The sequence below is a fragment of the Lynx canadensis genome, chromosome C1 (assembly GCF_007474595.2).
Source record: "Lynx canadensis isolate LIC74 chromosome C1, mLynCan4.pri.v2, whole genome shotgun sequence".
Taxonomy (NCBI): domain Eukaryota; kingdom Metazoa; phylum Chordata; class Mammalia; order Carnivora; family Felidae; genus Lynx; species Lynx canadensis.
Window position 1 is genome coordinate 10,939,702 of NC_044310.1, and position 23,970 is coordinate 10,963,671.

The following is a 23,970-nucleotide window of genomic DNA, read 5'->3' on the forward strand; positions in this document are numbered from 1 at the left end:
TGGATGGATGGATGAAGGATGGATGGATGGATGGATGGATGGATGGATGGATGGATGGACGGATGGATGGATGGGTAGGTGGATGGGTAGTTGGTTGGGTGGGTGGCTGAAGGATAGATGGGTGGATGGATGGATGGATGGGTGGATGGGTAGGTGGTTGGGTGGGTGGGTGGCTGAAGGATAGATGGGTGGATGGATGGATGGATGGATGGGTGGATGGGTAGGTGGATGGGTAGTTGGTTGGGTGGGTGGGTGGGTGGGTGGGTGGCTGAAGGATAGATGGATGGATGGATGGATGGATGGGTGGATGGGTAGGTGGATGGGTGGGTGGGTGGATGGATGAAGGATAAATGGATGGATGGATGGATGGATGGATGGGTAGTTGGGTGGGTGGATGGATGGATAGATGGATGAAGGATGGCTGGGTGGCTGGCTGGATGAATGGATGAAGGATGGATAGATGGATGGATGGATGGATGGGTAGGTGGATGGGTAGTTGGGTGGCTGGGTGGGTGGATGGATGGATGGATGGATGAGTGGATGGGTAGGTGGATGGGTGGGTGGGTGGATGGATGAAGGATAGATGGATGGATGGATGGATGGATGGGTAGTTGGGTGGGTGGATGGATGGATAGATGGATGAAGGATGGCTGGGTGGCTGGCTGGATGAATGGATGAAGGATGGATAGATGGATGGATGGATGGATGGATGGATGGATGGATGGGTAGGTGGATGGATAGTTGGGTGGGTGGGTGGGTGGATGGATGGATGGATGGATGGATGAGTGGATGAGTAGTTGGTTGGGTGGGTGGATGGATGGATGGATGGATGGATGGATAGTTGGGTGGGTGGATGGATGGATAGGTGGATGAAGGATGGCTGGGTGGCTGGCTGGATGAATGGATGAAGGATGGATGGATGGATGGATGGATGGATGGATGGGTGGATGGATGGGTAGGTAGATGGGTAGTTGGGTGGGTGGGTGGATGGGTGGATGGATGGATGAAGGATGGATGGATGGATGGATGGATGGATGGATGGGTGGATGGGTGGATGGGTAGTTGGGTGGGTGGGTGGATGGATGGATGGATGAAGGATGGATGGATGGATGGGTGGGTAGTTGGGTGGGTGGGTGGATGGATGGGTGACATGTATTTCATGCTTCACAGCCTTATCATGTAAAGGAAGGTTTTGCTTAGTTCTATGCTCCTCAAACATCCCTGCCCCATATTCCAGTGATAGGTCTCTGCTTAAATGCCACTTCCTCCAGGAAGCCCTCTGTCACTCACCCCCACCAAACATAGCCAAGGGCTCCTCCTCTCCCTGGGGTCCCTCATCCCCTGGACTCCATCCAGCCTAGCACTTCTCACATAGCTATGCTACTATTGACTGTTTAATTGTCCGCCTTCCCCACGAGGTCCCCGATGTAGATCTTGCCTGCTGTTGACTCCCCAGCATTTGCATGGTGCCCGGCACATAGGGAACTTAATGAATATCGATTGAACAAATGTATGAACTGGGGTACCAGAGGTTAGCTTAAAATAAATGTGAAATTTCATTGTCGTCCCATGGGTTAGTCCATGTGAGTTTGCATTTTCATCCATAAAAATACGTGTTGAGTTTGCATTTTCATCCGTAACGTATCCTTATTTTGACCTGAGAGTAATGTTTTCTCCAAGAAAGGTTGAGTAAAATCCACATCTCGTGAAAAACCCTGTAGCTCTATGTGCTTCATGGCTCATAGCCAAGGCAGGTTCACCCAGTGGCTGAAAGAACAAGTTCCAGACCCAGGCTGCCCGACTTCAAAGCCAGCCTCCTTCACTTACAAGTTTCACGATCGTCGGCAAATTGCTGTGTGTCTGTTTTCCTTGTGTGTAAAATGGGACAAGGAGAGTCTCCGGCTCGTGGGACTCTACGTGAAACAGAAGGGTTAACACATAAAAGTGTTAGAAACGGCAGACAGGGAGTACATGTCCCCAGTGAATGCCACAGCAGGTGTCCCACGGACCTAGTATGGGAAACAAGGGTGGACAGGTGCCTACTGTCCTGACCACGACTTTTGAAGTCCCCTGAAACTAAATTCTCTAGAAACCTGCTGGCAGGAGACTTGAAGGCCTGGGGGTTTCGGTTACCTGTAAACACAGAGTTCTTTTTCCCGTTTTGCCAGTGGCTACAAAGGTCACTCGTGGCTTCCGGAACCTCATGCTGCCAGCCGTCCTGCTGTCCAGTGACTCATCTTCTCTGCCCTAGGGCCTCTCAAGAGAAACACCGAGTCCAGCTGCACAAGGAAAAGGAACAGAAGCCCAAGAACATGACCCAGATGTGTGACATCTCAGTGCAGATGGAACCTGTCCACACTGACATTTTCTCGAGCAGTCAGGAGGTGAGTGCCGTCCGGTCGCGGGCGGCCAGCGGGATGTGCTACACGGGAGCCCAGTGGTGGCTGTCTTCGATGCTGATTAATATTTTCATTCTGAGTTCCAAATGTAGGCACTTGCTTCTGTGAAACGTTCAAAGTGAAAAGCGGCCGTCTGGCCCTCCAACCCCCCCCAACCCCCCAGTCACTGGAGGTCACCGCTGCCAGTCGCATGCTATTTGTCACGTTGTGTCCTCAGCCCTTTGCCTCACAGAGACTGCCCTACCCTCCAGACAGGCGTGGTCGTGCGGTGCTCGAAGGCCAGGCTCACATCCAGGCTGCCCGGGTTTCATCCCTGAGTGGGACTCCTTCACTCGGAAATGCTGACCCCAGGGAGGTTACATGTGCCGTCCCCCTTGTCTGGGAAGCAGGAGTTAGGACAGCCACCACCCCACGGGGTCATAAAGAAACAAATTTGATTTATGCACATAAGCACATACAACCTATACATACATGTCTATATAATCTGCTTGCAGAATGATGGTATTAAGCCATACGTATATATTCATTCTGCAACTTGTTTTTTTCCCCACCTGACACAATATAAAGGCCACCTTCTCTAGTAAGTATTCAAAAACCTGCTTCGTTCTTTTAAACGAGGGCATAGAATTCCACGGTGTCCCTTTTATCCAGCCCTGTCCCCTGTTGGTGGACATTTATACGTTATTTCTACTTTCACACGTTGCTATAGTTGATGTCCTTGTAGGTATGTATGCAGAACAGATTCCCGGATGTGAAAGTGCTGGGTCCGGAGGGCGTCCTGAACCATGCTGGGTAGGAGCCAAACTGCCCTCCCAGAGAGCCACACCACTGACGCTCCAGGCCTGTCTCTCGGTGACTTCTCTGGGGGTGCCTGCCTGGGAGCCCCGGCTGCACAGCCCCCCGCCGGCCCGGGAGGGCGCGTGTCTTTGAGTGAGAGCAGCCCATGCCACGCGGCCCCCGCAGGTGACACTCACATTCTGCCCCCGTGGCGGGGGCCGTGGTGCCTCCCACAGTCCGTGGAAGGCTGACCGCGGGCTGCAGTGGTTCCTCGAGGCCTCGGGTTTCCTGGAGTCCGGCAGGACCTCCTTTTCCCCTTTGCTTTAGGAAACTAGAGAACAGGCAATGGGCTTTGGATTTTCACTCGGAAACGGGGCCAAATGTGTCAGCTTGCCTCCCTGCTTCCTCAAAGATGCCGTCCCCCTGCCAAACAGCAGTGAGCCAGGACCGCACGCAGCTCGAACGAAAGGGCTCGGCGGCCCAGCCAGCTGTCCTTGTCACCGTCGCTGTCCAGCGCACTTTAACAGAAGTTAAAAGCCCTCGGGGCAGCCTCGGTGGGGCGGGGAGCGGGTCTCACTCCCGTCTCCGACCCGTTGGAATCCCAGGCTCTTAGTGCGGGACGCAGCCCATATTCGTTCGCTTTTCCAGCACCTACTGAACGTCTGCTGTATGCCAGGCCCAGCGCTGGGCACAGAGGAAGGCGCACGGGGTTCCTGTTCGCACCAGACCCCCTCAGGCTCTGCACGAGTTTGCCAGAATGGGTTGCTGACCTGATGCCGAAATTAGTAATTTCTCTTATGTGGGGGGATTCACGGAAGAGGATGGGCGGGGCGGGGGCGGGGAGGCTGCAAGATAAAAGGGAAAAAGTATTTGTTCCTCCTCAGAATGGCTTTCCAAACTCGGGCTACTTCCTGCTTTCTAAGCCAGAGTGGGTCAGAGGGCGTAAGAGTTGTATGAGAAAGAATCTTCATCTTCTCTAAATAAACAAATTCCCAGAAGAGCCATGAGTAAGGGTCACATCGGGCTCAGACATACTCTTCAGACAGAATAAAGGCTGTCACCCAGCCTCGCTGCTGTGGCTGCCCCAACCCCCAGGTCAGTAGCCCCTGCTCTCCTCTCTGCACCCCTGCACGTGTGCACACATGTATCTTACACACACACACACACACACACACACACACACACACGACATTTCAGGTGTTTACTCCTGGGCTGACCTACACTCTCAAATACAGCAAGGCTAGTATAGAACCAACCTAGGAAGAGTGAACCAGCCGTGCAGTCTATAAGGAGGCTGAAGACAGTATCCAGGTCAAATGAGGTCCTACTAAGTGCAGACGGGTGGAGCACCCCCTTCTTTTTTGCTGGTGAGCCTGGTCCCGGCCAGAAAGCCAGGACAGGCTCCTTCCCACTCCTGTTTCTGACCTTGGTCCATTCAGTCTCCGTAACTATTGCGCGTCTACTAAGCTGGGGCACGGGGCTGGACTCTGGGAACACCACTGGAGACGGGACTTTGTTCGCACGGAGCCCGTGTGACACACGGGGGCTTCAGGGGGGTCCCGGAACCTCCAGAAACTGCATGCAAATGTTGTGTATATGTGACTTCCTCTGAAAGATGGAACCTCGGATTCTTCCGAATCTGAAAGGTAGATATGACCCTTAAAAGATAGAGAAGACCAAGGGGCGCCTGGGTGGCTCAGTCGCTTGAGTGTCTGACTTCGGCTCAGGTCATGATCTCAACAGTTCGTGAGTTCGAGCCCCGTGTCGGGCTCTGTGCTGACAGCTTGGAGCCCGGAGCCTGATTTGGACTCTGTGTCTCCCTCTCTCTCTTCCCCTCCCCTGCTTATGCTTTCTGTCTTTCTCTTGCTCTCTCTCTCAAAAATGAATAAACGTTTAAAAAAATTTTTTTTAAAGATAAGAGAAGACCTCTCCTTGTCTATGCCCTTCATCAGCCCTACTCTAGCTCTGTGCCTGGTGGCTAGCATATTGGGTGGTGCGAATATGGAACATTCCCCTCATCGCAGAGACCTCTGTTGGACAGTAGAGGCTCCAGAAGTCTCAGAGAAAGGTTTTCCTCTCTCCAGACCAACCATGAGCCAGTCAAACTCCCCCCCTAGCAAATATTGGACAAGCATCCTTATTACCTGTCAAGAAGAAAATATCATGTGTTCTCATCCAAAAAATGCCCCTCCTGCAGCAGGATTTGATGGGATTATTCTGAAACAAGATCCAAAATGACAACAAATAGAAACCCGGGCTGAGCAGAATATTAGAATAAAATATAAAATGTGGGGAGGGAACAGAGAGGGGGTTTTATTTATAGATATGCTAAGTAGGTAAGAAAGTTGAAAATCTTCCTAGATGTGACTTTATATTTGAAATGAAAATTTTAAATCCCTTCTGTGCCAAAGCCCCTTATAGTAGCTTCCAAGGTACTGAGTGACAGGGTCCCTGCTAGCCATGAATTGTATGTGTTTCTTGGAATATAAGGGAGAAATTCTGACCCCCAATAACGCTGCTATCTGAACCATTCTGGCCGCAGGAATCCTTCAGTGATCTAGGGGCCAAGTGCAAAGGGTCCCGACATGAGGAAGTCATTCAGCGTCAGAAAAAAGCCTTGTCTGAACTGCGTGCACGAATTAAGGAGCTGGAGAAGGCATCCTCAGCAAGTAAGTTCCCTCCCTGCTGGTCTCCCTCTCCCAGCTCACAGTCCTGAGCCCCAGACTCTAGGGATCACTCTGGACGCCGACAATCGGCCAGGACCACTGTCTCCTATCCCCATCACTTCATAACCGAAAGGACGTAGTGATACAAGGAGAGATGGCAGGCATGGTCTCAGAGTCAAGGGCAAGGCTTGGTATTTAAATAGATAGGATTTCATGGAAAAGTCACTGCATTGTCCTCCTTTTTCTCATTTCGCTGTGGCCCGGCGGGAACTTGGTCATAGACTAACACTGCAAGGATCGGCCTTGGGGAACCTCCTCGAACACCCTGTTTAGAGGGGATAGCATTCTCAAGACACTGCTGGGGGAAGCGCTGAGCTAGGACCCAGAGGCCAGGGTTCAAGTTCCGTCCTTGCTCCTGTAGCTGAAAGTTCACCCTCTGTGCCTTGGCACTGACACCTGCGAGGCCGCAGCCTCCTCCTAGCTGTGTGACCTTGGACAAGCCACCTACCTGTCTAGGCCTATTTCTCACCTGCCAAGGGAGGGGGCTGGAGATCAGCACCGGCCTACGGTAAGGGTCCCGTAAAGAGCAGCTGTGATCATTACGTACAATAACTTCTTCCCGACCCTTTCTTTTGACTCTCACTTACTTGTTTTATAGATCATAAGGACCACCCGAATGAATCATTTCTAGACTTAAAGGCTGTCAGAATGGAAACAAATGTCCAGAAGACATCGGACGCAAAACCTGACGTGCCAGCTTTCTCAAGAATAGAGATCAGAGCGGTAACCAAAGAAAGTTTGTCCCCACGGTGACTGAGACGTGGAGTGCGTGGGCCTGAGGGCAGACACCAGCTGTGCGCTCTGGCACAGCCGTGAGCGTCAGAGGTTCAGGGCCGGCCCTCCCTGGCGGGCCAGCGTCTGTGCCGACCCCTCGGTGGCTTTGCCATAGCGGTGACCCCGTGTCTGAACAGAGAGGTTGCTTTCCGTTTGTGGCCAGCGTGGTAAACCCTTGCACTGACACTGGGCCAGGGTAATCGCTGGCGGGCCCTCCTTTTCACGTTATGTGTTCTGTTCCGCAGAAAATAGCTCAACAGGCTAATTCTTAACATTACGCCGTGAGTTTGCCTCAAGTGTGCTTTTCGTGGCGAACTGAAGAACACGAACGTGTAAAGGGTAGCAGGAGGGCTGATTAAGAGGCACAGGTTCTAGAATCAGAGGGGCCCGTGTCAGAATCCCAGCCCTGCAAGCCGTGTGGCCTTGGGTGGGCTCAGCCTTTCTGGGACTCCCTTCCCCAGCTGGGAAATGATGAAGATTTAGAGGTGGCGGTGGTAAGTGCTTAGCCCCGCCACCTAGCTCAGAGCGAACACTTAATAAATTGTAGCTGTGAATGACAGTTTCGAGGTATTTAAATAGCGTCACTCAAGAAAACCCCCCTTCCTTAAGGGAAATAGTTTTATTTGCTAGGATTTTCAGAAGTGATTCGATTGTTATGGTGAAGGTGCCCTGTACCCTAAATGGATGTCTGGTGGGTGTCTGACACGTGATGGTGGACAGCTCAGGTCGGCGTCACTCATGGGATCCCCTGGGCTCAGCTTGCTGCTACAGCTGGATCTAAATTTTTCTTTTTTTAACGTTTATCATTTTTGAGAGAGAGACAGAGACAGGGACAGGGACAGAGAGCAAGCAGGGGAGGGGCAGAGAGAGACATACACACACACACACACACACACACACAGAATCGGAAGCAAGCTCCAGGCTCTGAGCTGCCAGCACAGAGCCCGACGCGGGGCTCGAACTCACAGACGGTGAGATCATGACCTGAGCCGAAGTCGGCCGCTCAACCGGCTGAGCCACCCGGGCGCCCCACCACAGCTGGATCTAAACCACGCACAGGCTTGTAGAAGAAATAACAGGGTGTCTGGTGGTTTAGTTGGCTGAGCATCTGACTCTTGACCTTGGCTCAGGTCTTGATCTCAGGGTCATGAATAAAAGCCCCACATTGGGCTCCGTGCTGGGCACGAAGTCGGAAGGAAGGAAGGAAGGAAGGAAAGGAAGGAAGGAAGGAAGGAAGGAAGGAAGGAAGGAAGGAAGGAAGAAAATCATCCTATCTGTACCAATATTCCCCTGTGCAATTTTTCTAGACACTCGCTAGGAATGTGACTCTTCAAAAATGTGTTGGCTTTCTGGATAAACCCCCCACTGTCTGAGGTTGGAAGGGGAGGGACAGTCTCCAGAAAAAGGCAGACTCAGCTAAGAACATATCCTAACCTGCTTCCAAGATTTACTTTTGCCTTAGCCCTGACCCTCTCCAACCACCAACACCGCAGAGCAGGAACCGCCCCCCACACACACACCCTCTCAGAAGACCCCAATCCTCCAAGCTTGGCAATAATAAAAATTAAAAGAAGGAGCTGGAGGAAGGCTGGCTGACATCAGTGAAGTGCCTCCTGGGTGCTGGGCACTGAGCTAAACTCTCATTTGTCAGTCACCCCGCCCAGCGGCCTTGTGTTGGAGTTACTATCATGCCCATCTTACAGACAGGAAAAGTCAAGACTTCGGGCGATCAGGTACGTCACCCAAGGTCACAGCATAATGAATGACAGAGCCAGGACTGTGTCTGTGGCAGCCCGTCCCTAGCCCTCTGCTAGTCTGCAGACAAGGACCAGGGGACTGCATGATTGAACCTTGTAGACCAGACTCTGCCTTAGGTGACCCTCCATCGGGGAAGAAGGGAACCAGAAGAGGGGTGCAGAGGACAGCGCCCAGAGCCAGGCACGCTCAGTGATGCTTCACACTCTCTTGCAGCAGGTGTGCCCCGTTGACTGTCATCAAGTCCCCTCTTTTACGCTCCTCGCTATAGACGTGGAGACAAAGAGTCCATGCTTTTCTATCCCAGTCACTTTCTGAGCTTTCCGTTTTTGTAGCTGGGCTTCCTTTTAATCTCAGACGTTTACAGTATCATGCCAGCAAATGCTGCGGGCCAAGAGATGCTCACGGCGAGCACTTAACCCAATCTGCTTTGGGGGGAGATTTATGACAGTTATTTGTGGTCCGTCAGGCTCCCCGATCTGGCCGGTGGCTTTTCCGTGCGGTCCGTAGGGACTTTCAGCAGCCAGCTGGCTGATAGGGTCTTAGGGCACAGCTGCAAACACCCTTCAGCACTGTTTCTAAACAGCGTGGGCCTGAAGTGATGGCCGCCCACCAGGTTCCAGCACTGGGGGAGGGTTTGGCCAAATCGGGTGAGGGTATCGTCTCTGCTGCCTGAAAAGGAGACTCCTTTAATAAAAGGAGTCTCACTGATTCAACAAGCATGCCCACCAGGTGCCATTCTGTGCCAGGTGCCATGCTGGGCACGAGAAATGGAACAGCGAGCAAAAGCAAGGAAGCTCGTCATCTAGACCGGGGTTTCCCGACCGGAACACAACTGGTATTTTGGGCCGGGTAATTCTTTGTGGCAGAGGCCGTTCTACGTACCGTGGGGTGTTTAGCAGCATCCGTGCCCTCGGCCCCCTGCGTGCCATTAGTACTCCCCATCTCTAGTTGGCGACGGCTAAAAACGTGTCCAGGCATTGTCAAAGGTCCTGGGGCACGCAGGAGAGGGTGGACAAAACCCCCTCGGTTGAGAACCACTGGTCCGGAGGGAAGACCGGCAGTAACCAGAGAACAAGGCGAGTGATGTGTCATTCCAAAGAGAGTCACAGTCTGAAGGGTAGCAGCACAGTCGACAGAGGACTCGGACTGGATGGTCAGGAACCGACATGCAAATCAACTCTCTTAAAGTCATTCTTCGGGAACCACAGGGTGTTACCTCCAGGATGTAGAAGTTCACGATGGAATGCCGAGAGAGAGAGTTTTTACTTCTTTTTTTCTTTTTTTTCCCCCCAGCCTCAGAACGGCCCTGTCAACTCAGCCGTCCCGGACATCAAGTCAGGGAAGATGGATGTGGTTGAGGCTTTAGATCTCAGTGAAAAGTTGGTAGGTGCATCCAGCGTGGTCCCCCCCTCCCCCCCCCTCCCCCGTCCAAACGTGGGTCCCCTGCAGTCACTGTTAACCACCAGATAGGGTAACTAAACACGAGCCTCGCGTGCGTATTTCGTTGTTATAAAAGAGCTCTGCAGGACCCATCTACTGTCCCAGCGTGGCCCAGACTTTGCAATTCCTTGAAAAACTGGGTAGTTAGCATGAATGTTTATGTCTGTTGTCACTCTTCCCCCTGGTTCTCAAAAAGGCGTAGCGTAAATGGATACGGAGGAAACGAAAGTCGCACTAACAGCCCGGTCGCATTCACTTCCAAGCACGGGCTCGTTCTCTGCAATTGCAGAAACTGAACAAAACAAAATTAGACGCTTGCCTCCTCAAAGTGGCCTCCAGCGGTCTCGCGCCAGGCCTCTTAACTGCCAAACGCTTTCCTCGTAGTACATGGACATGAGCAAAACACTCGGGAGCCTGATGAACATCAAGGACATGTCAGGTCACATATCCATGAAGTACCTCTCCCCCAAAGAGAGAGAGAGAGTCAACCAGCTCCGACAAAGGGACCTCGATCTGGTGTTCGAGAAGATCACCCAACTCAAGAGCCGGCTGGAGAGAAAAGAGGAGCTTTTGAGAGGCTACGAGAAAGACATAGAACAGCTCAGGTACCGCCCGTGTCCCCGCAGAAAGGGCCAGGTGTCTGTTCTCGCGGCTGAACCTCGGGCAGCGGCAGACGCAGGTCCGGGACAGGCAGAGGCCTCGGGGGAGGGGGCCTGGGGCCCGACAGAAGCGAGTCTGTCTGCGAGAAAGCAGCGGTCGAGGGGGTCGGGGTTCATCCTGCCCTCGCTCGCCACGAGCGAGAGGCGCCTCGTACGAATTCTGACTCAGGGTTCGCCTTGTGTGCTTTCCAAGGCCCCGCCCTGTTTCAGCGGCCGCCGCTCCCCTACCCTCTCTGGGACATGGGGGGCTGGTAGCACGTAGGCCGCTGATGAGGTATCTGTCCTGCCCCGTGCGCCCCAAATCTGCTGGCGACGAAGCCACCGAGTTAGCCGCCTAGGGAAGTGTTCTGAGATTCTCCCAGGTTGGGGACATCGGTGGCGAAGGAGGAAGATGCGGGAGAAAGAGGCCGTGTCTCTCCCGTCCGCTCAGGCAGAGCAAAGTATCCGTGCAGACGTACCAGTCACAGGTGGCCAAGCTAGAGGACAACATCTACAAAGAGGCCGAAGAGAAGGCCCTGTTGAAGGAGGCCCTGCGGCGCGTGGAGCTCCAGCTGTACCAGGAGAAGAGGTTCAACAGGGCCATCAGGCAGCAGAAGGTGAGAGGGCCTGGCGGGGAGCGCAAGCTCCGAGGCCGCCCCCTGGCTCCCTTTGGAAATGGCAAAGCGAGCGCCCGGGGTGGCCCGTGGGGCGTCAGACACGCCCGGGTTTACACCCTGGTTCTGCCACTTGCTGTGTGACCTCAGGTGGCTTCCTTAACCCCTCTGAAACTCCTAATGTAGCTTATCCGTGTCTTCCTAACCAGTGGCTATTGTTTGTATTTTGATGGTTCTCCCAGGTGGTAGGGATACATAGATGAAAAAGCTCCCTGTGAATAAAGATGTGGGTTCACTACTCGGAGTGCTCAGCACATAGTTGACATAGGAAATATTGGATGGATGGATGGATGGATGGATGGATGGATGGATGGACGGGGACAGATGGATGCGTGTCCTTGAAGAACATAATCCTTTAGAGCATAACAGGTAAAGCGCTGACTGCTGGCTGATTTAATGATTTAAAGTCTCTGTCTGGGGCACCTGAGTGGCTCAGTAGGTTAAGTGTCTGACTTTGGCTCAGGGCATGAACTCACCGTTCTTAGGTTCGCACCCTGCATCGGGCTCTGGGCTGACAGCTCAGAGCCTGGAGCCTGCTTCAGATTCTGTGTCTCCCTCTCTCTCTACCGCTCCCCCACTCGCACTCTTTCTCTCTCAAAATGAATAAACATTAAAAAGTAAATAAAAAAATAGAGTCTCTGTCTGAAGGGCGCGCAAGCTGTGTCATCCAGAGGCAGGCGCTCGGCCAGCCCGGAACGTCCCAGGGGTGTCTTCCAAGGGGTGACACCTTTGCACTGAGTTGCAAAGGGGAGCTGGACTCTGCCCACCACAGGCACGGGCGGGGGGCGTGCGTTCCGGGCTGCGGGAACCCGGAGGAAGGGCAGGAGGACGAGAGCTCCGGCTCCTGGCAGGAACTTGGCCGTAGCATTGCCTTGAGAAACCAAGATCTGAGACTCAGGCTGGCGATCCAGCCAAAAGCAGCCACCTCCTCCCCTCAACCTGTCCTCTCCTCTGTCACGCGGCACGGGAGTCAGCTAGTCCTGGGTTCACATCCCCCCACTCACTCACTGCGTGGCCTCGCGCCAATCCCTTCCCCTCTCTGCGCCTCGATTCCTCACCGGTGAACGGGAACTGACCGCCCCTGCCCTGCAGGGCTGTTGTGGGCACAGTGCTGGCACCCTCACCATCCAGGCTCTCACGGTGTGAACTCACAGGCCGTGTGGCTTCAGACGGCGAGGGACACGTGTGCTCCCTCTAGAGCGGGTAGCCCAGGGCCTGGCTCACGGCGGGTAGATGCCACTCTCCTCCGTGTGGCCAGCTGCCTGCACGTGGGGTCACTGGGGCAAGCTCTGCCTCAGACCCGAGAGAGTTGCAGCTGACGGTGAGGCACGCGTGACCCACAGCCAAACAGGTGCTTCGGAAGCTCCCGGCAGACCTGTGCCTGCCCCGTGGTCGGCAGAGGGGCTCTCTTTTTTTTTTTTTTAATTTTTTTTTTTAATGCTTGTTTATTTTTGAGAGAGAGAGAGAGACAAAGCATGAGTGGAAGAGGGGCAGAGAGAGACGGAGACACAGCATCCGAAGCAGGCTCCAGCCCCCGAGCTGTCCGCACAGAGCCCGACGCGGGGCTCGAATTCACGAACCGTGAGATAGTGACCTGAGCCGAAGTCGGACGCTCCACCGACTGAGTCACCCAGGCGCACCGCCCCCCTTTTTAAAACTCTGGCAGAGATGTTCTCTTGTCTTCTCTGCAGTTTATACCCATAGCCATTCGCTCCTGCATTCATTTCCAAACCAGACTCTCCCTTCTTCTCAACCCTTGCCTAAACTAAAATAGGACAAACAAGGAAAATTCTCATAACCATCTCGTGACCATCTCCAGGCACCGGGCTCCACCCAGGCTTTGCAGCCCTGATCGGGGTGACTCATGCCTTCGTAGGTCTGCCTGGTTGGTATGATGAGTCCCGTTTTACAGATGAGGAAACTGAGCCTCCGAAAGTTAAGAGACTTGCCCAAGCTCACACAGTAGCAGCTGGTAAGCAGAGCCTAGACCTGGCCCCAGATCTCTGACTCTAGTTTCCGAGCTCTCTGCTGGGCTCTCCCCGTTCTTCTTGTAATTGTTAGTCTGCCTGGCTCAGGGCTGTGTATTTATGCATGCATGCTTGCACGTGTGCGTGTATGTGAGTGTGTATAATAAGTGTGTGTGTGCTGTAATGTGTGTTTCTGTGTGTATATTTGTGTGTGTGTGTGTGTGTGTGTGTGCGTTGCCTGCAGGAGCTCTAAGGAGGCCAAGCCATAGAAGGCTATAGAAGGGTGCCCTCCTCCCCAACCAGGAGGCCCTGGTCAGACAAGTTACTCGCAGAAGCCTGCCCTCCAACCTGCAAACCTCCCAGACCACAGGTTCCCTGGCTTATAGCGCTAGAAATGAATCCAGCCATCGTGCTCAGAAGGAGCCCTAGATGTGGGGTTTCTAGAGTCCACAGTCTTGAATTAAACATCACAGGCCTCAGGCAAAGGACGATTTCCTTTCACACCAGGCAACCAGGGAGAGCTGGGCCAGTGACAGAGCTCTGACTTTTCCTTTGATGTGCCCGCCAGAGAGCTCACCCCTCCCTAAGGTGCCCCCCCCCAGGACTTGGCAGGCTAGCCCCCAAAGCTGAGACACCAGACCACAGAATGGGGCAGCAAAGGGCCCAAAAAAAGGCCATTGTCATGGGGCTGGCTAAAAATGTAAGAAAACCTGAGGATTTACATAATCAGGCTTTACATGCATTATTCATGAGCTGCCTCATTCATACACAATGCAGGGGCCATGCCAGCCTGTTGGGCACTAGACATCCTTCTGTGGAGAAGGAGCTGAAGTGGCCAAGTCAAACCTGCATCTGTATCCCCAGAAGAGCCGGGGCTGAGAACTTTCAAATTCATGGAAGTCACAATTTAGGGAAAGATTACGAAAAGCAGAGCCACAATCACAGCGCTGCCGGTGGCATTATTTCCTGGGCACGTACCGAGGGACAGGCACCTGCTCCACACGACACATGCTTCATCCCTCCCATCAGCCCCGCGAGGGATGCTGGCGAGTGGCCGCCCATTCAGAGCGGCTGACAGAGGGCAGCGTCACCTGGCTGCCGGGCAGCAGAAACGGGACGCCACCCCCGCCCCAGGCCTGCTGCCCTCCCCAGCCCGAGTTCGCTTCTCCCCACCCGTTGCTCTGTGCGCCTCCTTTCCCAGGAGGTCTCCGCTCATCCCAGGGCTAGGGTTGGCATGCAAGGTGTATTATTAACACGTCAGAACTTCCTGTTTATCAGGAGGAAAAACAACCACCAACATAGATTTTAGGGTTTTGCTGCGTTCTAAAGGGAACTTCAGGATCTGTCTTGGCCTCAGTTCCCTCCAAGGAACATATTCATCATGGAAGTGATTTTTGTTTTAAGTTTGACACCTAGCATCTTCACAAGGAGCCTTCGTGGTTTCAGTCTCACGTATAAAATTCCCCCCATCCGTAGAGAACGGGGTGGCTGAGGCACTAGACCGGCAGAACCATCACCCTCCTCAAAAAGGAAAAACGAAAAGCAGGAAGTAGTTTTTAGTGTCAATGTTCAAACATCTGTTCGCCAAAGCAGAACTTTCTGGAATCAAAAGTCACACTTCCACACTCATACCTTTGGCTGTGGCAATGAGACTTGATGTAAAATACTGGGGAAAACCTCAGTGCTGGGCACTCACAGGGAACCTCGCGGTCATCAGCTCCGGACCCTGGAAGGCCCCCGGTCTGGAGCTCTGGCCCTGTGACAGAGGGACAATGACAGCCGTGCAGGCTGCGCCCGGTCTCATCCGCTTCCCACACCACCGTATAAGGCAGCTGTGTCTCTCCGAGTTCAGAGGCGGACTTTGGAGCCAAACGGCTAGAGTCGAAGCCCCACCCCTGGCCCTGAGTGACCCCGAGCCACTGGTTTATGCCCCCCGCGTCTCAGATTCCTCAACACCCAAAGCACCCAAAGATGATTAACAACGGGGCCCGGGGAGGGTTAAATGCCATAAAGCCTGTAGTGCCAGGCGCACAGCAAGCACGATTACGGGGCCTGGGCGGGGGGGAGAAAAGGCAGCTCGTGGACGGGTGGGGCGAGGCCGGCAGGTCCTTGAAAGAGCTTCCCGCCGGCTGACGCTGTCGCCAAACCCCGAGACGCGATCCCGGGGCTCCGGGAGCCAGCAGCTGTTTTGTGAAGGTCCCCTTTAGAGTTGGTGAATACAACCAGGGCTCCGGCCAAGAAGAGCTCAGATACTTTTTGTGAATGGGCGAAGGCTGGAATTTTCAATGGGAGAATTTCAAATGCACAGAAGTAGCCATCGGGGCAGCACGCACTCCCCTTCCTGGCCCTTTATTAGGGCTCCTAGCGTCTGGAAGGCTCCGGGGTGCGCTGGCCGCTTCTGGCTGGGGAAGCCCCTCAGGTCTCCAGCCAATCAAATCCTGGCCAAGGGGCGTGGCCACAGCGTTGCCGGGTGGGGTCAGTGGGGCTAGACCACCGCCCCCTCTCCACACACACACACACACACACACACACACACACCACCTTCGCTCTGCTTAATTAGCTCAGATCCCTCATCCTTCAGATGAGAATAGAGGTGGCTCGTAACCCAATGCTTCCAATTCAAGGAGAGTGTGGATACAAGACCCTTAGCACACAGGACTGCTCCATACGACCTTCTGTACCGTCATCGATGTCCTCACTACCCTACTCAAATCACAATTTTCCGAAATTTTTCTCGAGCCCGAGCATTCTCAACGTTTATTTCTTTTGGGGACAGAGAGAGACAGAGCATGAACAGGGGAGGGGCAGAGAGAGAGGGAGACACAGAATCGGAAACAGGTCGAGCCCAAGCATTCTCAAGATCCAGGTTTAAAAAAAAAAAATTTTTTTTTTTTTTTTAAATCCAGGATCCCTCAGTTGGGTGCTTTTGACCGAGGAGTAGAAATCGGTAGATGGTGTACAGGATAAGAATGGGAGGGTAGGGGGTGGGGGCCGTACCCTCCAGCCCACGAAAGGATGAGAATGTGAAGTGTGGTTTGTGCGGTGCGGCGCGTGGTTAGAAGATGAAGCCCTTCCTGCCCGCATCTTCTGCCCGCCAGTGAGCCCCAGGGTCTCCCAGAAACCTCAGAGGTGCGTCCCAGAGTGGAACAGGTCCGGACACACTAAACGCTCTCTTGCTCGCCTGATATTTTCACTCAGGAACGTTTAGAGGATCTCGAACAGGGAAGCGCAAAAGAACGAACCTCTCGCAACTGTTCCTTCAAAGAGAGAGAGAGAGGCAGGTCTGGAGAGGTTTTCTGATCTTGTAGCCAGACACAAAGCAGATACGGTGTTTTCAAGGGGGTGTACGAGCCACCGTGTGCTGTGCCGGAAACATCCACACACCTCCACTGCCTTCCCTTCCCCCGCCCCAGCCCCTGCCCCTCCCTTGCCTGCAGTCTGAACAGATGACCTAAGAGAGGGGCAAGCAACGAACCTATTATCTGGAGGTAAGGCACAGGGCAGGTGCAGGTGTGGTTTGGGCTGAGCAACCATTCTAGGCACTAAGTGATTTGGGGACTTGGAGGCAAGGTCATAAGAAAAGGAGAAGAGAGGAGTGGGGAGCCCCAGACCCCCCGCCCTAAGAGTAAAATAAATGGGTGAAAGGAGCCAAGAGTGAGGAGGAGAGTGCCAACTCTAACGCCCTTCTTACCTGTCAAGGGGGAGTCACACGTGACTGGGCTCTCTGGCAGCCAATGGGAACTGGAAAACCCAGAGTTCATGGCGTCCATGAGCTAACGATGGATGCAGTGCACCTCAGTGCTCTTAGAACACGATGGCACTGGATTGTCCCCTAGAGAGGACGCTGCGTGATCCAATGAACGATATCCCTACGAAGAGCCGCTCAGCGTTGGCTGGGCCACGTCTGAGGGCCAGGTCTGAGGACAGCTCTTGAGACAGACTGCTGTCATTACAGCCCAGCGAGTTCAGGAAAGTTCAGGAAAAGCCGGTGTGCAGGAGGGCCCAAGATCTGCCCTTCAGCGCTCAGCTGTCCACCGATTGCATTCAATCCGAGGAAGATATTTTGGAGCAATGCTCAGACTGGGGTTCCCTGGAGCCCTTGGGTGCCGTGGAAAAGCGTGACCGTCAACATCCCCAGCCCACACACACGCACAGGCACACACATACATACGCCTGGTTTCCCCCAGAAAAGTTCTCCCTTATTTGTTTTATATGCCAAGTTCCTCATGGGATTTTGCTTGAAGCATTCTGCTGGGTAAAAAAAACACCAAAAACCAAAAACCAAAAAAAAAAAAAAAAAACAAGGAGGTTGCTGGCTTAAAACTACTGCTTTACAGTTATCTGGGAATTTGGTTGGTGACTATCTGCTAAGCTTAGCGCCTCTCGGCTGAGTCTGTGATGAATGTTGAGGGGCTGCAGGCTCAAGGCCTCCTCCACGAAAAATGTCCAGAGAGCAACTCAGTTAAATGCGGGCCCCTAAGCCTCCTTAGACAGTTGCCGTAAGGATGGAGTTAGCACCCTTCTGCGGATACGAGAGAGACTTGCACGTACCCATGCCCCATCCCAAAGATGGCCCCACTCCCTTCCTCCGCGAGTTTTGTGAACACCCAACAGAGTTGCCAGATCTAAGGGAAAGCAAAACCCAACAGGATGCCCAGTTAAACTTCAACTGCAGAAAAACAACAAAGAGTCACTTAGTAGAAGTATGTCCCAAATATTGCATGAGGCATACTTATACCTATATATATATCTATCTTTTCACGCGGATATTCAAATTTAACTGGGCGTTCTGTATTTCATCTGGCAACCCTGCCAACAAATATTTACTAGAACCAACTGGAAGCCGAGGGGGCAGGCTCTGAAGCGGATGTCGCAAAATGGCAGCCCACAGAGGCGTTCCATTCGGCTCAAGGGTTTCCTTTTTTTAAGTAACCTCTCCAAATAGGTCACTCTCACGAAACACTCTGGATGTCCAGCTTCTCTGGGCAACCGGGAAGAAAGATCTGGTGATACCAGGCCCACGAGCCGGCGTTTTGCAGGCCCCTTCGAAAGGCGCCGGGCTCGTGGGTTTGTCGCCACCCCCCCACCCGGCTCACTTCACCCACTTTTTTTACCTCCCCGGCCCCCTGGAGGCTTCTGGCTGGCACCTCCCCAGGAGATGCTCGGGGCTCTCTGAGAAACACCGCCTTCCCGCCTTCCCGATATCCCTGCACGGTCCCCCGCTGGAGTGTCAATCGGCGAGGGAGGCCCCCCGCTCTCTCTCACCGTTGCGTCCCCAGCGCCTGGGAGATGCTCTTCCTTCAGCGAACTGTCCCTGAGGTCTCGAGGACACCAGGGTCAGCAACAGTTAGCCAGTCCCAGGGAAAGGGCAAGCTGCAGCAGTGATGCTGGCTCCCAAGGAGCTCGCAGTCCCCGCCGGGGAGGTTAGTTCGCCGCTGTGGCTTTCGTCATGCCCGGGCTGTTGGGTGCCAAGGTAGAAGCCCACGTCCGTTGAGCCTCTTCCGTCGATCAGGGGGGCTCCACTTCCACCCAAAGCAGATTTATCCTCCAAGAGAACCGCAGGGTTCCCCCCCAAAGGCCCCTTGCTGGACAAGCCTCCACCTCTCAGATTCCTCTGGAATCCGGAACAGAGAGCCATCCCTACGGAGCTCGGCAGGACAGGGTAGCATGGCCCGGAGGCCATGCCCCCTTCTGCACGTGCGCATCCCCACCCCACCCCCATCCCTAGGAAAGCCCGACATTTCATCCAAACGGGTGGCATCTGAAAGTTGAGAAAAACCATTTTTCTTTGAGAGAAGCGCATGAGCTAAATTGTGTCAATATTCTTTCTGTATTAAAGAGACGAATGTTTGTAGAGACAGTGAAGAACCAGATGCAAAACTCAGGTTTCCAGGTGAGCCAGAAGGAAAAGGAGAACAATAGGACGTCAGCGGAAAAGCCAGTTGACAAAAATACCAGCACATGTGTTGTGTATCGAGCATTTAGTATGTGCCAGGCACAGAGCTAAGCGCTCAGTGTGCATCATCCCATTTAATCTTTACAACAAACCCACGGGGCAGCTCTCGTTTCTGTCCTCCGTCATCAGACGAGGTGTCTGAAAGTCAGAGACGTTAAGCTATTTGTCCGGAGCCACACAGCTGGATAAGAGGTGCGGCTCATTGCAGATCTGGCACCCAGACGAGCACTGCTTCCCCTGCTTTAGGTAATAAACCTCCCAATAAGAAACCAGATACACTTCGGGTGACTTTTCTCTTGAATTTCGAGGAAACACCTCTAGAATACTCTTTTTTTTTTTTTTTTTAAGAGTTGAGAGTCGAGACTATGAAATCTTAAACATTTTGAAACGCTGCCATTCACAATTCAGCCCTGGAACTGGAGCTGACCCAACCACATTCCCACTGTGCAGAAAATAGAGGTGAGCTCTCAGGAAGCTTGAAAGCTAACCACACTGTGGTTGAATAAGAAACAGGAACCATATTCGCTTTTGAGACAAGGTCACAATAATTGCAAGACAACAAAATTAGCGTTAGAAAAACCAAAGCTATCCTAGGTAAGGGACATTTTTGGAAGATGCAACCCTCTTCTCAACCAACACCCTTATTCTAAGGCTGGAAGGTGGTTACTACCCAGAGCAGGACGTTACCGTGATAGAGTGTCCTGAGGGCTCCCCCAGCTTTGCCAGCCTGCCAAGTGGGCACGAGTGGGAGACTGGTCATTTATTCATCCATATATATATATATATATATATATATATATATATGGATTTTTGTCCGAGGACCACCTTGGGATGTAAGGTGACAGAGGAGATACCAGGATGGTCCCTAGATGTTGTAGGAACATTGTGCTCCTCTGAGATGTGAAGCTCCCCGGAACTTCAGGCCGTGTCTGGGCGTAACAGAATGTGGCAGATGGTACCCCAGCTAAGAGCAAAGCCTGACCCTGCTCCCAGCCCTCCAGCCCGAGCTTAGAGGTTGGGTGTCTAGGATCTCCTTGGTGCAGAAAGGTTCTCTCCACATTCTTTACAAAGTGTAGCTTGGCCATCCCCTTTCTCCACTGTGTGCCTTGTGTCTTTAGAGGGAGGGAATCACCGCGACCATCCTGAAAAAGGACGTGTAAAATCTGCTTTTCAGTCCTGCTCACTCGTAAAAGAGTCTCCATTTCTAGCAAGCCTCAGAAATGGCACCCCCTTCCCTTCCGAGGCCCCGCGGGTTTTGGTTTTCCCTCCTTTGTAATGCCATTCAGTGATTCTGTACTGTCTCCCACTGCAGCTAAAAGTCATTTATAGTTTGGGGGGAGTTGGATGCTAAAATGGAAAACCTAGTTAACACATGCCAGCCTCCACACGGAGCGATGGGAGAGTGGACAAAAAGGTACTGTCCCAGCCCTCGTTTACTCGAGGAATATTTACTGAGAGCCTACAACGTGGCAGGTACTGTCCAGGTGTTGGGGTTCAATCAGGAATTCCCAGTCGGGGTAAGGTCACCCCTTGAGGGGGCGAAATTTATTTTTTTTTAATATATAAAGCGCACACACACACATATAGAGTGCTATCTGTCCTATTAAAATTTCATGGGACTGGAGCAATTAGAATCTGTTGTCTAAGAAGACTCCTTAGTGGGGGACAATAATGGAAACAAGGGTGAGCACTGTGGGGTTAGATCAAAGGAGAAACACACAAAATCCACCCCCCCTCCTTTCTAGCTTACACTCTCCGGCATTTTTTTTTTTTTCAGTAAATACAATAACGATGCAATAATTACCTTGCACGCGATGTTTTGGGAACAAAGGTCGGCTGCCTGAGTTCATGAGCATATTTCACAAGGACTCACCCAGTGCAAGGGCCAGGCAGGGCCTCCCCAAAGAGGAGCTGCTTAAGCAGAGCCCTGAGGCCGGGTGGCAACAAACAGAAGGGGCCTTTCTAGAGCCCACGGCTTCTAGTTGCCTGAGGCGGCCACCCGGTGTGTCCCGAGTTCATTTCCAGCTGGGTGTCACTATCTAAATGCCCAGCTTCTATCCCTGCCCGTTCGTTCCAAAGGTGATGCATGTGGTTTCCAGACGTCTAGGCCCTAATGCATGGCGCTCGCCAGTGGTCCCTGTTCAGGGAGGGCACTGCGTGATTTCCCAGCCCTTCCTCCCATGTGCCTCAGCGTCCTCCTTTTCCCAGGTCGGCCCTCTGCCCTCTGCTCCCCGCCAACCTCATCAGGCCAGGGCACGGGTGCTCGGGAACCATCCAGGGCCGGCAATCTTACTGAAAATCCAATAAAAAGGGATGTAAAGGAAAGGTGGCTTGGGGGAGGGTTTTGACATTCGCTGTCTGTTTTCATTGTCGCTGGGCATTCCGACCAAGATTTCCTATGTAGGTTCTTGTAGGGAAGCTAGCTCTTCTCACCCTGAAATGATTTTGGATGCGGTCTCAGAGCACATATAAGGCCCCTGTCAGCCACTGGCACAGGCCTCAGGAGGTGGTTTTTATACCTCCCGAGTGAAGAGAGCTCCACAGATGGGCCTAGCAGCCCCTTCCTTTAAAATCCAGCCGGAATCTTCTCTCAGTCCCTGAGGAAGACAGGATGGCTATTCTGGCCCCTATTTGACAGATGGGGAAACCGAGGGTCATAGAGTAAGTGGCGGAGCTGAAACCTGACCACCCACCAGCCCCCTTCCCAACCCCCCCTCCTACCCAAGGGCATGTGTCCTCATGGTTGGAGTCCAAAACTTGCAGGAAATAGGGCTGGAATTTGAAGCCTGTTGGAAAGAAACCTTCAAGCTACGATCCCATGTACAGTACGCAGAAATGTGCCAGAGGGAGATTCTTGGGGGGCAACTAGTGGGAACCTGCTCAGAAATGGGGAGAGGGGCTTTTACAGGGATACAGGAGTGCGTGCGTCAGAAAAACCAAGGGCTGAGAGGAGGTCTGGCCTCAAAAGGGAACTGGTAAGCCTCAGGTCCCAGGCATCATCTCCCTACCCCACCCCTTCTCTGCGTCTCCCTGTACCTGCTCATCTCTACTTTCTCCAGTTATATGGGACGGGAAGAGATGACCTCACCATTCCCCCCTCCCTGGCCCCAGCTTAAAGGACCGACTCAGGGAGCAAGTAGCATCTCAGAGCCGATACCCCCAAATCCTGGGCGTGATCATCTGAAAAGCACAGCCCATGCCAAGCATCCAATCAACTGTGACCAGGGACAGCGTCACACGAGGTGTCGGGGAGGAGGGGCAGCGCTCAGAAAAGACCTAGACAGACCCCTCCAACATCAGAGACGTAAGACACAGGCACTTAGGTGACAGCTTTCCAGGAGACAGAGATTCCATCACAATGAATGTGCCCATCATAAGAAGCTCGTAGTTTTCAAAACCACAAAACTGTAAAAAAGGGGGAAATGTTGTTTGTATATCTGGAAGCGTGCACAACAAAACATTGTGACGCTTACCTTCGGGTAGTGTGATCATGGTGAATCGTTTTAGCTTCTTTTTTTCTTTCAAGTTTATTTTTGAATGAGAGAGGGCAGAGGAGGGGCAGAGAGATAGGGGGACAGAGAATTTCAAGCGGGCTCTGCACTGACAGCAGAGAGCCAGACGCGGGGCTCGAACTCACAAACTATGAGATCATGACCTGAGCCAAAGTCAGATGCATAACCGTCTGAGCCACCCAGGTGCCCCTCACTTTAGTTTCTTTTTATGTATCTCTTTCTCTCCCTCCCTCTCTCCCTCTCTCTCTATAATTATTAGTATATATATATACATATATAATAGTATATATATAATAGTATATTAGTATAGTATATAGTATAGTATATATAATATAATATATATATTATATATAGTAATAGTATAGTAATAGTATATATAGTATATATATAGTATATATAATATATAATATTAATAAATATAATATATATAAATATGATTAATATATATGGATGGTTTTTTACAGCAAACATTTTTCTTTCAGTAAAAAAAAAAAAAAAAAATCATTTGAGTGGAACATTTTGAGACCTTGCCCCAATTACAGAATCTGTGCATGTGTTTCTCTTGTCATTGAAGGTTGGAGCCAGAAAAGCCACCCAAAAGATGGACCAAGAAAGGGAGACACCGAAGGGAGAAACAGCCAGCAAATCCAGCCAGAGCCTTCTGTTTTCCAAGCCCGGTAGCAGGAACTAGAAATGCCATCCCGTCGGGCCTCGCATGATGCTCCGTGAGTCCCGTGTGTGACCCTTCTGTGTCAAAATACTAAGATGCTTTTCTAGGACTTTAAAGGTTGTTACCCCAGTTTGTTGCTTCCTAGACTGATATTTGCGCGATGCTGTATTTTGGAAGGTGCAGGGAGAGGGGTTCTGTTTGAAATTACTTACACGGGTATACACCCTCAGGCGTATGAAAAATGTAAGTTTGAAGCAGACTCCTAGGCCCGGCGGACACAGTTCTGGGGTTCCACCTTTGAGTCGTGGGGTACCCACACATCCACCTCCGCAGAGCTCCAAGAAACCCACAGCTGGCAAAACACAAGACCGGTACTGGGGCCACAGGACAGAATGGCAGCCTCAGGTCTAAGGCTGTCTGTGGTACAGCACATTCATATTGAGTTTATTATAATAAAATGGGCGTGCCCAGTTGTCTTACCGCGTCTGTAATAACATGGCACTCTTCTCACCTAATCCCCCCCCCAAACTCTGGGAGGTAAATTGTATCATGATCCCCATTTTACAGATGCAGAAGGCCCAGAGAGGTTAAAGTGCCTGTCTAGATTCACAAGTGGGGCCTGGACCCCGGTTTCTGATTCCCCTCCCATACTGCCCGTTCTGCTATCCCAGTTTTTCAG

The 23,970-nt window shown here is 52.4% G+C and overlaps 1 protein-coding gene across 8 annotated transcripts in view; it reads left to right on the forward strand.

The window, feature by feature from the left end:
- FHAD1 (forkhead associated phosphopeptide binding domain 1) overlaps positions 1-23,770 on the forward strand; it is a 122,417-nt gene extending 98,647 nt beyond the window's left edge. For 6 of the 8 annotated variants that reach the window (XM_030326292.1, XM_030326297.1, XM_030326295.1 and 3 more), the window contains 6 exons: positions 2,252-2,384; positions 5,719-5,845; positions 6,501-6,625; positions 9,728-9,817; positions 10,259-10,479; positions 10,964-11,493. In XM_030326292.1, coding sequence (XP_030182152.1) covers positions 2,252-2,384; positions 5,719-5,845; positions 6,501-6,625; positions 9,728-9,817; positions 10,259-10,479; positions 10,964-11,270 — 1,003 coding nt within the window. In that variant the 3' untranslated portion in view covers positions 11,271-11,493. Of the gene's footprint in view, positions 1-2,251; positions 2,385-5,718; positions 5,846-6,500; positions 6,626-9,727; positions 9,818-10,258; positions 10,480-10,963; positions 11,494-23,195 lie in introns of those variants that run through there. The other 2 variants (XM_030326293.1, XM_030326298.1) reach the window with 2 other exon arrangements.
- The last annotated feature ends 200 nt before the right edge of the window (positions 23,771-23,970 follow it).